The sequence below is a fragment of the Chlamydomonas reinhardtii genome, chromosome 8, assembly GCF_000002595.2.
Source record: "Chlamydomonas reinhardtii strain CC-503 cw92 mt+ chromosome 8, whole genome shotgun sequence".
Classification (NCBI taxonomy): domain Eukaryota; kingdom Viridiplantae; phylum Chlorophyta; class Chlorophyceae; order Chlamydomonadales; family Chlamydomonadaceae; genus Chlamydomonas; species Chlamydomonas reinhardtii.
In genome coordinates, this window is record NC_057011.1 from 72,061 (window position 1) to 86,550 (window position 14,490).

Consider the following 14,490-nt stretch of genomic DNA (forward strand, 5'->3'; position numbering starts at 1 on the left):
CTCCTTGCCCCCGCCTGCCTACATCTGCATTCTAGATTCCTAGCTAGCGCGACAGCACCCATCCACAAAATAGCAGCCTCACACAGCCTCATAACAATGGTCGCGTTCTCCGGCAAAGGCCGCCCCTTGCGGCGCACCCCGCTCTCCCGGATGGCTGTGTCGGCAGGTGGGGTGTGGCTGGGGGCCAGGGCTCCAGGTCTGAGCCGGGGTACAGGCGGGAAGGCGCCAATGCAGCAGCGCGGGTGCGCGGGGACGGCGGGACGGCGGGACATGCTACCTGCCCAATGTCCCCCGGGTGCGTGGCGCCCTAGCTACGCGGCAAGACACTGGCACACGACACGGCGTTGGGCGCTGTGGCTTAGTGTGCACTGCCCAAGCTCCACGCACTTTCCATCAGCGCGGACCGTGTGCCTTGGGTTAAACGGGCCGGGCATTGTGGCCTTGTAGCCCGCCGGATGACCCAGGGCCCCCTCGCTCGGTCCGCCGCGCGCGATCTCGTTCACTGAAAAGAAAACGGATGTCGTCCCACCTGCTGTCCGTTTCCGCCTCCCGGTCCTGCCTCCCCACGCACCCGGCCTCCACCCCCTCCCCCTCCCGCCCGCAGTTCCGGCCGCCGCGCTGCTGCTGGTGGCGCTGCTGGCTGCCTGCCGCCCCGCCGCCGTGCGTGGCAGTGACCTGCGCCTGCGCGGCGGCAGCTCGCTGGTCAGCCAGCCGGCCACGTGTGTGCCGGGCCCGGCGGAGGCGGCGGCGCAGGCGGCGGCGCTGTTCGCGGCGGCCCTGAACGGCACAGGCGAGAGCGAGCGGGCCGAGTACGTGCAGGTGAGGAGCGCAGGGGGGAGGAGAAGGTAGATACGAGGGGGAAGGGGGACGGAAGGCATGTGTGTATGTGTGTGTAATGGTCCGCTTTCCCGGGTGTTGACTCTTGACTCTTGATTCCTGTTGACATGACACGCATATGCCTGCGCCTACCCCACCAAACCCCCAGGCCTATCTGTGCCCTGATGGCGTGTCGCTGTGCAACCCCCTGTCCGTTCTGGAGGTGAGCTGGGAGCGGTGAGAGGTAGAAGGTAGGCGGTGGGCGGGCGTGTGTGTGTGTGTGCGCGTGTCTCCACTCGCGCTGCTACCCGACAGTGTCCCAACCTCCCCTGCTCTGGCCCTTACCAAAACCACTACAACCATCACTACTCCTGGTGCTGCTGCTTCTACCACGCCACTGCCACTACTGCTCCAGGGCTTTGCCACCATTGAGGCCAACAACTCGCACCTGCTGGTCTCACCCGGGGGCGGCGGTGGCGAGGGTGGCGGCGGCAGCGAGTATGACGGCGGCAACTCCACTGCTGGCACGGGCGCTGCCGGCAGCACTACTGGCAGCACGCCTGGCGCCCTCACTCTGCAGTCCATGGACCTCACCCTGGTGCAGGTGGATGAAGTGCGCGTGTGACACTGGTGGCTGCGTGTGTGCAGCTGTGTCTTTGCTTGTACTTCGGACACTGTAGATATGTGTGGCTGCGGGCGTGTTGGCGGGCGATGCTCTCGCTGTTCCTGGGCTCCTCCTGCTCCTCCTCCTCCTCCTCCGACTCCTCTCGGTCGTCCTCGCGCAACCTGCCGCCGAGCCCCGTTCCCCCTGCCGCCCTCCAGCTAGGTTGGGCCCCAGGTACTCCCGCGCCTGTTGTCCCTAAATTCCCTCGTCTAGCGTCATGTCATGCCACATCCCCGCCGGACTGGTTTCGACGTCCCAAAGTTGGGAGCTAATACGTTGGGCCCGGGCACATACCCCCCCCCCCCACACACACACACCACCCTCCCCCTCCACCCAGAACAACACGCTCCACTTCATGGGTCCGGGCAATGTGACTCTGGACCGGTCCACCATGTCACTGGGCTCCTACAACTGGTGGGGCAGGGGGGGGGGCGCGTGGATGAGGGGCGTGATGCGGGGCAGGAGGGGCAACGAGTCACGATATGAAGACGGGTGACCGGAACTGACACGGTACTATGATGGGGGCATGTCAGGGATATCGTGACGCAGGATATCGTAGCAAGGGCACGTGTGTCTGCTGGTTGGACTTGGTAGGGCTGGGGCCTTGTGGGCCGCACCTGCTCCTGGTAGCGCTGCACCGCTGCCCCAGCCACGGTGCCTGTGACGCCAGTGCCCCCACTCATTCCCCGCTGCCTCTCCCGCCCCTCTCCCCCCCCCAGGCTGTACCTGACCAACAGCAGCTCCCTGACCCTCAACGGCTCCCGCCTCAACTTCTCGTCCTACTTCGCGCTGTGAGTAGTGACACACAGGGGTGTGGGGTGGGTGACGCCCTTGAGCCTGGGGCCTGGGGGATAACGTTGAGCCTGGGGCCTGGGGGGCATAACGTGACAACGCAAGTGACCGCATGGGGCCGCCGGGCTGCGGGTCGAGCTGTGAGGGGGAGGGGGCCACGGCAAGACAGGAGTACCGGCCGGAGCCGGGGCATGGGGCTGGGGGGCATGGGGGCCGGGGGGGCCAGGACACGGCACATATCCCCACCTCCTTGCGCTCACCCCGTCGGCACACGTATTCCCCACCCACACTCCCCCTAGGTCTCGGTCCCATGGAACTTGCAAGCGAATGCCCTCTCCCTATTCTCCCTCCCTCCACCCCTTCCATCCCTCACCTCCAACCCTCATCGCCAACGCATTCGGCACGTTGGGCGCGGGCATTTCTCACCCCCCCCCCCGCTCTCCCCCGCTGCAGTGCGGCCCAGGACTCCTCGCTGACCCTGTCCGACTCCATTGCCGAGTTCTCCGACACGCCCGTGTTCACAAACAACTCCATCATCAGCCTCAGCAACAGTACCTGGTAGGACTGGAGCAGCGGGGGAGCGAGGGGACAACTGAGAGGGAGGGGGGAGAGCTGAGACGGAAAGTTGAAGGTTGTGGCATGTCAACCGGCAGGGCGGGGGAGCCAGGTGCGTCGCGCATCGGCCGCAGATAGAATGCACCGGCGGCCGCAGCAGCCACAACGCCCGCCTCCGACCCGCCCGCCCAATCGCCCACCCGCCTGCTCCTCCGTCCCCTCGCCCTCAGGTATGCGCACTCCACTGGCGCTCCCGCCCCCCCGCTGTACGAGGGCAAGGTGGCGCCCGTGACCTGGCTCAACAACACCGACCTGGCAGCCACAGGCGAGAGAGGTGGCGGGGTGGCGGGGTGGCTGGCATATGCTGGTGTGGCCGGATCCGGCCTCCTGCCCGCCCACCCGGCTCCAGGCGCCCAGCAGCCCAGGAGCGGCTGCCCACCTGACGCCCAATTCGTGCCACCCCTCCACTCCCCTCCCCATGCATCAATTCTCTACCTGACCTCCCCGCCCCCTGACCCCCCCTACCCCTACCCCCCAACCCCCCAACCCCCCAACCCCCCAACCCCCTGCAATGTGCAGGCAGCCTGCTGGTGTTCACCAACGTGCCGCTGGTGCTGCTGACGCAAGGCAGCCTGCTGCTGGTCAACTCCTCGCTGCAGCTGGTCAACAGCAGCATGGAGCTGTGGGGCAGCCCCCTGGGACTGCTCAACAGCCGCATACAGCTGGACGAGGCCTCCAGCTTCGGGGTGAGTGCGGGCAGGAGGGCTGCATTATGACTGAAGCGGGGCTTCGATGGTTGCCGCGTGCGTGGGGGTGGGGCTGCGGGGTGCAGGTGCAGGCCCGCATCCCCCTGCCCTCACTCCCCGGGAGCAATCTGTAAAGAGTGTGAACTGCTGCTGACACCACCGCGCCCCCACCCTGGCTCTAACCCGCCCCAACCTCCATATACCGCAGCTGTTCTGCAATTCCACAGTGGTGGGCGAGGGCGTGGTGGCGGCGGCATCGTACGGCAGCGGCGGCGGCAACACCACCGCCAGCGGTGCGCCACCCACCGCCCCCGCCCCCGGCAGCCAGCTGGGTGTCAGTGACTCGGCGCTGGCCGCCCAGGACTACACCGACATCTACCTCACACCCTGAGAGCGGAGGACAGGAATTGGGTGGGGCGGCCCAGCAGCAGAAGCAGCAGCAGCAGCAGCCCGAAACACAAAGTGATAGATGCACTTGCGCGGTTGTCATGTGCAGCATGTGCAGCATGGCGGTGCGGTTGCTTGGTTGTGTGTGCCCATGACTCATGAGCATGTGGGTGGGGGGCCGTAACGCGCGAGTGGCCACAGACTCCACAGGAGGTGTATGCTCAAGTAGGGTGGTTGTGACTAGCGCATGAAGATGCAGCTGCATGCTATGGGCGTGTTGTGTTGAACCACTGATGATTATGATTTCGGTCTGGCGCATCGCTTGCCCACCTTCCGGATACCAAGTTGATCTTCGGCCTGCATGCAAAGCATTGTGCCCTGTGGCACCGGCAAAACAGTCTGCTGTAGTGGTGCACAACGGAAACGGTGGATGGGCCTCCTACATCCGCCTGTAAGGCAGAGCTGAACCTGTAAGGCAGAGCTGAACCTGGAGGGACACGCCTCCAGACGGGACATACGGCACGACAGGGACACGACTCCAGTTACGGACGCTGCATGTGTTGGCAGCTGTGGGGCAGAGGCAGGCGACAGCACCCTGGGGAAGTGGGGATTGTCGCCGCAGTGCGCCAGCAAGAGGAAAGCGCTGAAACAGCAAGCGGCCCCGCCAGGGGCCGCAGGTAACGATGGATGGCGTAGCGTGGCGTGGCTGCCGGCCATGTATTTTCCAGCTCAGCGGGAATCTACGCAGCTCAAAGTATTTTGCATTATGTACCTAAGCGCAATACAAAATGCTTTGCACTCTTCAAGGGGCAGGGAACGGGGGCCGGAATGATGCGATCTGTGCGACCACAATCGCAAAGCCTCGACTATTTCGTCTTCCGTGTGCCCACAATACTGCATAGAATATATACAGGCACTTGAACATGTTAAACAGCAAGGCACGCCCGGCGACTGCCGGCGCGAAGGCCTCGCGGCGCTCCTCAGTGAGGGTCGCTGCCTCCGCATCCGCCTCGCGCCGCGACCTGCTTCTGGGAGCCGCGGGCACCGCGGCTGCTCGCTACCTGTGGCTGCCGGGTGAGCCTTATTCGGGGCCGCTGATGGACAGGCTCTCGCGGTTCGTCCGGGCCATCGGCGTGACATGTCTGTGCCATGTCGTTTGCGTTACTCGCCGCAGCTGTCCTCTGTGTGGGCGGCGTGTTGATGGTTAGGGGGCCGGACGTGTTTGCCTTACACGCGCACTCTAACTAACCGGCACACGGCCCGCCCCGGCGCACGCAGGCTCTGCGCTGGCCGCCCCCTCCCCCGCCCCCTCCTCCCCCTCCTCCGACTCCATCTACCAGTTCAGTGCGCTGCAGTACGGCAAGGAGCGCTCGCTGGCGGACTACCGGGGCAAGGTGCGAAGTGCCGGGGGGGGGGGGGGGCGACGGGGAGCGGAAGATTGGCTGATAGGGAATAGCGTTTAAGGGGGGCTGGGATGACTGCAGATGGCACAGGGTCGGTGACGTGCGGAGTGTTTGGCTGGTAGCGGTGTGGGGCGGATGCATGCGCCCGCATTACCCAGGCTGAGCCGCCTCTCTGCCCTGCTGCTCACAACTTCCACCCCCACCCCCAACCCCGCACCGGTTCCGGCTGCAGGTGGTTGTGATTATGAACATTGCCTCCGAATGAGCCCTGTGAGCGCATGGGGCCTGGCTGGGTTGGGCTGTGGCACGGTGGGGTGAGGGTGGGGGCGGGTTGGAGCAGGGCAGGGGGCGCTGATGGAAGGAGGGGCCCATACGGCCATGGGGGCTCCCGTCGCGCCGGGGAGTGGCGGGACAGTAGCTGATGATGCAGGTGCCTGGCTCGGGTGCTGCAGCTCCGTGGTTCACGCTATTCCGTGCTGTGCTGTGCCTTGCTGGGTGTGGCCTGGTCTGACCTCGTAGGCAAAAGGTCAACTACCCGGGGCTCAGGTGAGGGAAGGCGTGGGGTGTGAGATTGTGTGGCCGGTTCACGGCGGCTGTGTTATGTCCTGTGGTGACGGGGGTTTTGGTCATGCGGTGGCAATTCTGGCGTTGTTGCCTTTTCCCCACCTCTTCCCCCCAAACCGTTCTGTGGTATGGGCGCTCGGCGGTAGGTGTGTGTTTGGCAATAGTGTGTGAGTGCATTGCTACATGAACGCACCACCACGTGAACGCACTTCCCCGTCGCTGCGCAGGTCACTGTACGACAAGTACAATGCCGCGGGTTTTGACCTCATCTGCTTCCCATGCAACCAGGTGGGGTGGTTGGATGGGTGAGGGGGGAGAGGGGCGGGGCACGAACCCAGGGGTGGTGTCACGGGGCAAGGCTGGGTGGGGTGGGGTGGGGGCCAATCATGCACGGGGCTGCACGGGTGTGCATCCAGGCAGGCGGCCGGAACGCTGACCCAGGTGGACAGGTGTGTGCCGTGTGGGTTTGGGTCCCTGAGCTCCTCCCCGCCCCCCTCCTCGAACCTTCACGCCGCCTCGTACATGCCTGCCCCTCCCTCCCCCCTACAGTTCGGCGGCCAGGCTCCGGGCACTAGCCAGGAGGAGCGCGAGTGGGCGTGGAAGAAGTTTGGACTGGAGATTGACGGAGTGTGAGTTGGTGGGGGCTGAGGGCGGCTGGAGGGCAGGGAGGGGTCAGGGAGGAGGGTCAGGGAAGGGGGCGGTGCGGCGGGGCAGCGAGTCCGCCGCCCGGCCTGCGGCTGTGCCCCCCCCCCGCCTCTCGCACCCGGGGTCAACACACCCACTCTTCCCTCATGGCCCTTGCCGCCACCCCTTGAACACACGCACGTACCGTGTCAACCCCTGCTTGGCCAGCTCAAGCACGCCCAGTTCGTGTTTCGGTGCACACCCTCACACACATGCACACATACACATGCCACACACCCGGCCACCACAGGTTCGACCACGTGGATGTAAACGGCCCGGGCGCCTCCCCGCTGTACTCCTTCCTCAAGGAGCGCCTGCCGCTGTCCACCCCCAGTGACGTGCGCAGCCGGCCCAACGGCGACATCGAGTGGGTGAGTGGCGGGGGTGTGGGAGGGGTGAGGGCTGGCGGGGTGGCGGGGTGCGCAGTGGAGGAGCGGCGGAGTGGGGACTGGGTGGGAGGGAGCCGGGGTGGGTGAGTGGAAATGGAGGGATGGACTCCGCGATGAGTGGCAATGTAGGCCGGTGGGGCAGGCGCGGGCTGGCACCGCCCCTGCACCTCTCCCGCCGCCACCTGCTCGCTTGCTCGCTAAACCATTGTCCTTCAAGGGGTCATGCCTTGAACACCTGGCTCTCCAGACCTTGGCGAACACGCACGCACACACGCACACGCACGCACGTACACACACACATACCGCGCCTCACAGAACTACGCCAAGTTCCTGGTGGACGCCCGGGGTGTGCCGGTGAAGAGGTACAAGCCGTCATTCGACCCGCTCAACATGGAGATTGACGTGAGTGCGACTGGGGCCGGGAGGGGCGTGGCCGCGTGGGGGCGTTGGGGGCTACAAACGCAAATTCATAACGCAAGCCAAAGGCGCGCTGGGCTGCTCTGCGAATCGCTAGAATCTGCATGTTCACCGTCGGTCATCTGGGCGAGGTTGGGCAGGGTAGTCGCAGCGAGACGAGCGCCGTCCAGTAGCTCCATGTCGCTTGTCACTCGGGCGCAACGCAAGAGGAGGATTCACAAATACTCATACCGTATGTATCACCGGAGACCAAGCCGGACATATGGAACGTTTGAGAAGCAGTGAACGTGAGCACCCCTACTTTAGTGAACGTGAGCACCCCTACTTTTAAAAGCATCCCTACTTGGGATCGGAGTTTATGCCTCTCCCCTCCACCTCCACCCCCTACAGGTCCAGCTGGTGCTGTCGGGCCGTGAGCCGCAGCCGGCCGAGTGTGTGCTGCACCCCGGCCGCAAGGTGTGCAAGCTGCCGCCGGAGCTGCAGGCAGCACAGCAGCAGCTGGCAGAGGCCTAGAGCCCTGGAGGCCGTGCCGCGAGGCTGGGAACCGGCCTGCTCGGCTGCAAGTGGAGCGGAGTGGCGCCAGCAGCAGCAACAGCAGGAGCCCAGGCGCGGACTTGGGCTCCAGCCTGTCATTTAGGAAGGCGAAGCGGCCGACGTCGCCGCTGAGCGGGCAGGCGTCTGGCGCCGCCGATGTGCTGGTGCTGGCGCGTTGTCGTACCGGCGTGTTCGCGGCTGTGAGACACATGTGTGCTGCGGGGCGGCAGTCGGGCAGGCCGCGAGCCCACAGGCGGCTCCACAGGCAGCGGCAGTAGCGGTGTCGAGTTCAGGGAGGGGTACACCCCACTCGCACACGCACATGGCACAGCAGGTCGAGGGTGGCAGTGGGGAATATGACGGTGCAGCGGCCAAAGCAGGGGCGGAACCTACCCCCCTGGAAGCCCTGCACCCGACCCGAACGGAGGCGCACATGCATGCGGCGGCGGCGGGCGCCCCAGTCGGCCCTGTGACCTGAGCCGCGGCGCCAGTCCCCCGCATGGCGCACCCGCCCACTCCCAACCGCACCTGCTGGGCCATGTGTGTGCGTGCGCATGTAGTGTGTTTGGACTTGTGTGATAGAGACCACAAAGAAAGGAAGCACGAAGGATAGCGTGTGCGTGAGTGTGAACGGGAGAGGGCGTAGGCAGGCGCTGCTGGCGATGGCGGTTCGGTCGCGTCGTGCCAGGTAGCCATGTGTGGCTGGTGAACCGTGCAAGCAGCCTGCTCGGTGGCACTGTGGCATGACGTGATGTCATCCCGTACCGCGCCACCACACATCTTGACTGCTGGGTCGATTGTATGGAGACGTGCCAGCAGCATGTGCCACTGCAATGGTCTGTTGCCCTCCCAGGTGTGCCGCTTCTCCCGACTCCCGACCCATTCGCGCTGCAGTACCTGCACAGGCTGCATACCAGGGGTGCTACGCCAGAGCCCAAGCTGCCAGACCTCGCGGCTGGTGCACTAGACTGATGGGGCAGACGAGGGAGAAGACGATGAGTCCTTTCCTGTCCTTTCTTGTCGCCGTCTCCCTTGCACCTGCACCTGAACCGCTCCATATGTGTCATGCCGTGCGATTATGGTTCCCTTACCTAGCAGCTTGGGCGCACTGCACCCCTATTGTACCCTGGCCTGCTCCATGACTGCCATGACACTCCTGGAGCCAGTGGGTGCGAAGAGCAGGGCAGAAAAAGGGCACTGCAGGACCACCTGCCCACAAATGTACCGCGACCGACACGCGTGAACGACCGGGGGGACGGACATGCGCGCTCATACCCCCGCACGCCTATATCACTTCATGCAGCGGCATGCATATACTGGTGTAGTGGTGTAGCTGTCTGCCGCCTCGCCGGCCGGGTCGTAATCAAGCCGACCCATCATGAAAGCGCACACGCTGCGGACAAGCGAAAGGATGTTGCTTTGTGGCGCTTCATAGTTGCTATGCTATTGCTGGAGGCCAAAGTGGGAAGGCAAGAACGACGATGGCGCACAGACACTTCGTCCCTGCCCCGTTAAAGCAGCCCGTGCCACTATTTTGAATTCGTCCATTACTCAAACGTATGCGATGCGGTCAGAGGCAAGCACAGCGCGCGTGCCTAGAGAAAGGGTAGACGAGCCGTCGCGACATGTGCTAGCGTTACTTGCGTTCGAGCGCCCTCCGACAGCAGCATCAAGCGCGCTGTATGTGCACGATGGCTGATTGTAAAAAGTAGCGGCCGGGCAGCCTGAAGGTCACTACCTCCGCACCGCGACGAAAGCGTCGCGTAGAAACGTTCGCTTCCAGCGCATGCAAGGAATTCAGGTCGCGAAGAAACATTCGTGCACGCGCGGCACTGAGAATGTTGCCTAATACCGGTCGCGTGGTGACCGCTGCGTAAAGTGGAATAAAGCAGCGGTCAAGCAAGTCCCACGCTGAGCGCGGGCTTCCCGCGCATAGCGTCCCCGGCGCCGCGACCAGCGCTAAGTGATAAAGCATACTTTGCTCTGCGCCATGCATCGTGGTATGTTTGCTGTAGGAGCCTCGCTCCCTCCAACGCTGTCAAGTCGCCATTGGGGGCCGCATGGGGCCCTGGAGCACCGAAAGTGCAGAGCTCTATAGAGCGCCACTCGTTCTTCTTGCCTCTTCACTAGCCCGCCCACAATAATTGGGTTGCAGTCAAGTGAGTGCGTAGCTTCACAGCAGGGTCTATAGGGCCCCGACACTTGCACCAAACCTGCCGATCACAAGCACCGGCAGCGATGGCGTCCCTGCTCGCCGGCAAGCCCCTGATGGGCGGCCTTAAGCTGCAGCGCTCGGCCAAGATGGCCGTGCCTGCTGTTGCCGTTCCCCGCGTGGCGACTGCTGCTGCCGCGCGCGTCGGCCTGAAGGTGCGACCCCCTTCCGGGAATGGGCTTGATTGCTCGCTCCGACTGCCCGACTCCCACCTCTGACGCTTCCTTGTCTTGTATCTTTTGCAGGGTGGTCTGGGCGAGCGCCCTTTCGCCCCCAAGCCCGTGGAGAAGAAGCCCCTGGCGCCCGCGCCTCAGGCCGCCTCCGGTGACGCCCCGGCGCCCGAGCCCAAGAAGTTCCTGGGCTTTGAGCCCATCACCTGGGCTAAGATTCTGCCCCTGGGTGCCATGTTCTTCTGCATTCTGTTCAACTACACCATTCTGCGTGACACCAAGGTGCGCGGCGGCGGACGAAGGGCCTCGGCGGGATTTTCCTGTGCTGATTGTTGGCGTTTTGTTCGGCCCCTCGCCGAAACCGGGCTTACGCGTTGTTTGCACTGCAGTTGAGCTCATGTGCTGTCTTGCGCTACCTGTTTCCAGGACGTGCTGGTGGTGACTGCCCCCGGCTCGGGCGCTGAGATCATTCCCTTCCTGAAGACCTGGGTCAACCTGCCCATGGCTATCGGCTTCACCATCATGTACTCGGCGGTAAGCATGCACCTTCAATTTGCAGGCTGTCTTTGGTTGACGGTAAACTACGATTCGCACTGCCGCTTCGACTTCGATTGCCACACGATTGATTGTTGATTACGCGCCGCCCCTTTGTCACTGCTTCTCATGCGCAGCTGTCGAACCGCCTGTCCAGCGAGGCTCTGTTCTACACTTGCATCATCCCCTTCATTGCCTTCTTCGGTGCCTTCGCCGCGCTCATGTACCCCATGCGCGATGCTCTGCACCCCACTGGTGCGTGCTGGCTATCTGGCTCGTTGAAACTGCATGGCGCAATGATTTTTCTAATCTACAAATTTGGGATGATGGTCTTCAGAGTCTAGGGCTTCAGCTTAGCACGTGTCCGCGTCGTGGCCGTGCCTTCAGTCACATACCCTTTCCCCGTGCACCACCTAACGGCTCCTGTCCCTGTTCCGTGTATCACCCCCGCAGAGTTCTGCCAGAACCTGCTGGAGCAGATGGGCCCTCGCTTCGCCGGCCCCATTGCCATTCTGCGCAACTGGACCTTCTGCCTGTTCTACGTGATGGCCGAGCTGTGGGGCTCCGTCGTCGTGTCCGTGCTGTTCTGGGGCTTTGCCAACCAGATCACCACCGTGGAGGAGGCCTCGCAGTTCTACCCCCTGTTCGGTCTGGGCGCCAACGTTGCCCTGATCTTCTCGGGCCAGGCCGTGAAGTACTTCTCGCAGGTGTGTCAGTCTGCTTGGTGGGAGGATTGCGTGGGCATGTAATGTGGACAGCACGGGTACTGATTGCACGGGTATAGTAGAAGTCCCGTTGGGGTCTACTTCATGGCCCTGCGCAGGCGCACGAGTTTTGTGCTCGAGTTTTGTGCTATGCATAATTGCGCAAGGCCGCTTGTTTCTGGATGTGACCGTCGTGCCGCTTGTGCTGACCGGCCTCCTTTTGCCCCTCGCACCCTCAGGTCCGCGCCGGTCTGCCCCCGGATGTTGATGGCTGGGGTGTGTCCCTGAACGGCCTGATGGGCATGGTCGTCATCGGCGGCCTGCTCATTATCGGCATCTACTTCTCGCTGCAGCGCCTGGTGGTGCCCAAGCTGAAGTCGCTGCGCGAGGGCAAGAAGAAGAAGAACAAGACCAAGATGAGCGTGGGCGAGTCCTTCGCCTTCCTGGCCCAGTCGAGCTACATCCGCGACATGGCCACCCTGGTGGTCGCCTACGGTATCTCGATCAACCTGGTCGAGGTGACCTGGAAGGGCAAGCTCAAGGCCCAGTTCCCCAACCCCAACGACTACTCGTCGTTCATGGGCGAGTTCTCCACCGCCACCGGTACCGTGACCTTCACCATGATGATCCTGTCCCGCTGGATCTTCAAGCAGTTCGGCTGGGGTGTGGCTGCCCTGATCACCCCCATCATGCTGCTGATCACCGGTCTGCTGTTCTTCACCCTGGTGCTGGCCGGCGACACCGTCAAGCCCGCTCTGGCCGCCTGGGGCATGACCCCCCTGTACGCCGCCGTGCTGGTCGGCGCCGCCCAGAACGTCTTCTCCAAGTCGTCCAAGTACTCCCTGTTCGACCCCTGCAAGGAGATGGCCTACATCCCCCTGGAGGACGAGGTCAAGACCAAGGGCAAGGCCGCCATTGACGTGATCTGCAACCCGCTGGGCAAGTCCGGCGGTGCCCTGATCCAGCAGTTCATGATCATCGGCCTGGGCTCGCTGGCCGCCTCGACCCCGTACCTGGGCGCCATCCTGTGCGTCATCATCGTGGCCTGGATCAACGCCGCCGCCTCGCTGAACAAGCAGTTCACGGCGCTGCAGGAGGAGACCGGCATGTACATCACCGGCGAGAAGCCCGCCAACAAGTCCGAGAAGAAGGACTAAGCGGCTCGGCCCTGACCGTGGTAGAGGGTCAGCCGTGACCAGACGCCCTGACGGGTCGGCCTGGGTGGTGGTGGTGTGTAGACGAGAGAGGTGAGAGATCAGACGGCCTCGGCGGAGCTCGTGAAGATTGGCCATTGACGCATTCAGTTGGTGCTGGAGACTCATGACGAAGACACGGACTCAGGAGGACTGGTGGGCGCACTGCGGTCGGCACCCGGCGACGGCCTGTCTTGAGGAGTCGAGGGCGCGCGATGGAGCAGCTGCAGCAGCGGGACGTAGTAGGGCACGTGCATGCGCGACGCCGCGTGCGCGGTTTTAAGCTCTTGACTTGCGAGGGAGGGTGTGCTCTTGTTTTCCATGGCCGGCGGGTAGAGAAAGACGCGTGTTTATGACATCTATGGCATGCGGCCCAGGGTCGGCTTGTGTGGCGTGCGAGACTTGGCTGGGACCAGTGCCGCCGGTTGCCAGCTGGCGGTGTTTGCCGACGGGGGCGCCGGCGGTCTGCCTAGACAGGCTCACGCTTGCAAAGCCCTACCCACCCGCTGGCAGTCTATACAGAGAGCAGCAGGTTGGTGCCGTAGGTGCCAGAGCAATTCAAATTCTTTCTGAGAAACTCGATTGGTCCGGCCTGAATGATTGCGGCCCAGCCCACCCTTGGAGAAGAACAAACGATAGCCGGCGCATTGTGCGCCGGGATTGGACATGGATCAGGAGGAGCGGAACGGAAGGCGAGTGGACCAAATTGGTTAACTTCACGCCTTACTTCACTGCAACGTGTCTCAGGGTTGGGGGTCCGAAATAAGTGAGGGCCAAAAGCTCAGCGCGCGCCAATCAGGTCATTCACCGTGCGACAGGTCCCCCACCGTACGCCCTTCCCATGCGGGGGGTCTGACGGTGGGTTACTCGTCTCCCTAGAGGCCAGAGTCCCCCGCGCTCACAGTCCCTCCATTAAAGTAGTATTGAACGTGCTTGCACCTCTAGTTCCTATAGGCTGCCAAACAGGGCTGGCCGCGACGAAGAGCTGGGCAAGCTAGACCTGAGGCCTAAGCGTCTCGCACTATCGACACGGCGTGGCAGTGGGCGTGTGAGCTCGGTTGTGATGGGCGTGGCCGACTCCAGGGTGCCTCCAGGCAAGATCGCGCAGTCCATGGGGCGGCAGAGAGGAGCAGCAGGCCTGGACAGGCTGGCGATGGTCACCCTGAAGTGCCCAGGCCGCACTGTCACCGACCTGCACCGACCGGAGACTGGTCGGGCTGCAGGATGTTGTGGCCAACAGTAGAGGCCATGTCAGGGTCAGCTACTGGTGCTGCTCAACGCAGCGTAGCCAGCGCGTCGCGGAGGCGACGCTTGAGAAGCTGTCGGACCTGCAGGTGGAGCAGTAGTAGGGTTCGAGTGGCTGCGCAGGTGGAGTGTTGAGTGGCAGTGACCACGATGGCGGTGTTTACCCAAGGTGCAGGGTTCAGGGTTTCGGAGGTGCAGGTTCAGCAGGTGCAGGTGCAGGTTCAGGCCGTTGTTCAGCGGGGTTCAGCGTTGGCCGGCCGTTTTTCAGCGTTGACCGGCCGTTGTTCAGCGTTGACCGGCCGTCCTGTGTAAGGCTCACCTGTCAGGCAGAGTTTGGCGCGCAGGTTTTTGGGGTGGTTGTGGGAGGGCGGCGGAGGCCTCACACCCCAAGACAACAACCTCCGCTGCCGTCTGCACTCGCATTCGCAAACCAGCATTTCAATCAAGTGGTCTGAGCGGAGCGTCTGTCTCTTCGTCCTGC

The 14,490-nt window shown here is 63.6% G+C and overlaps 4 protein-coding genes across 4 annotated transcripts; all 4 read left to right on the forward strand.

Annotated features, from left to right (window-relative positions):
* The first annotated feature begins 65 nt into the window (after positions 1-65).
* On the forward strand, positions 66-4,446 carry CHLRE_08g358524v5 (uncharacterized protein). The gene is made up of 10 exons (XM_043064712.1): positions 66-166; positions 605-819; positions 986-1,039; positions 1,232-1,420; positions 1,818-1,894; positions 2,200-2,271; positions 2,726-2,830; positions 3,058-3,152; positions 3,407-3,573; positions 3,782-4,446. Exons 1-10 carry the CDS (start codon positions 97-99, stop codon positions 3,962-3,964), a joined length of 1,227 nt encoding a protein of 408 aa, XP_042921713.1. The 5' UTR covers positions 66-96; the 3' UTR covers positions 3,965-4,446.
* A 309-nt stretch (positions 4,447-4,755) lies between these two features.
* On the forward strand, positions 4,756-8,957 carry CHLRE_08g358525v5 (uncharacterized protein). The gene is made up of 9 exons (XM_043064713.1): positions 4,756-5,034; positions 5,239-5,354; positions 5,596-5,616; positions 5,890-5,909; positions 6,155-6,215; positions 6,477-6,556; positions 6,862-6,982; positions 7,316-7,402; positions 7,808-8,957. Exons 1-9 carry the CDS (start codon positions 4,884-4,886, stop codon positions 7,928-7,930), a joined length of 780 nt encoding a protein of 259 aa, XP_042921714.1. The 5' UTR covers positions 4,756-4,883; the 3' UTR covers positions 7,931-8,957.
* A 1,130-nt stretch (positions 8,958-10,087) lies between these two features.
* CHLRE_08g358526v5 (uncharacterized protein) lies at positions 10,088-13,490 on the forward strand. Its single transcript, XM_001703681.2, has 6 exons — positions 10,088-10,318; positions 10,409-10,615; positions 10,760-10,867; positions 11,005-11,122; positions 11,321-11,574; positions 11,811-13,490. The coding sequence occupies exons 1-6, from the start codon at positions 10,190-10,192 to the stop codon at positions 12,726-12,728; spliced, it is 1,734 nt and encodes a 577-aa protein (XP_001703733.1). The 5' UTR covers positions 10,088-10,189; the 3' UTR covers positions 12,729-13,490.
* Positions 13,491-13,585: 95 nt separating this feature from the next.
* On the forward strand, positions 13,586-14,487 carry CHLRE_08g358527v5 (uncharacterized protein). Its single transcript, XM_043064714.1, has one exon. The coding sequence runs from the start codon at positions 13,828-13,830 to the stop codon at positions 14,005-14,007; it is 180 nt and encodes a 59-aa protein (XP_042921715.1). The 5' UTR covers positions 13,586-13,827; the 3' UTR covers positions 14,008-14,487.
* Positions 14,488-14,490: the final 3 nt, after the last annotated feature.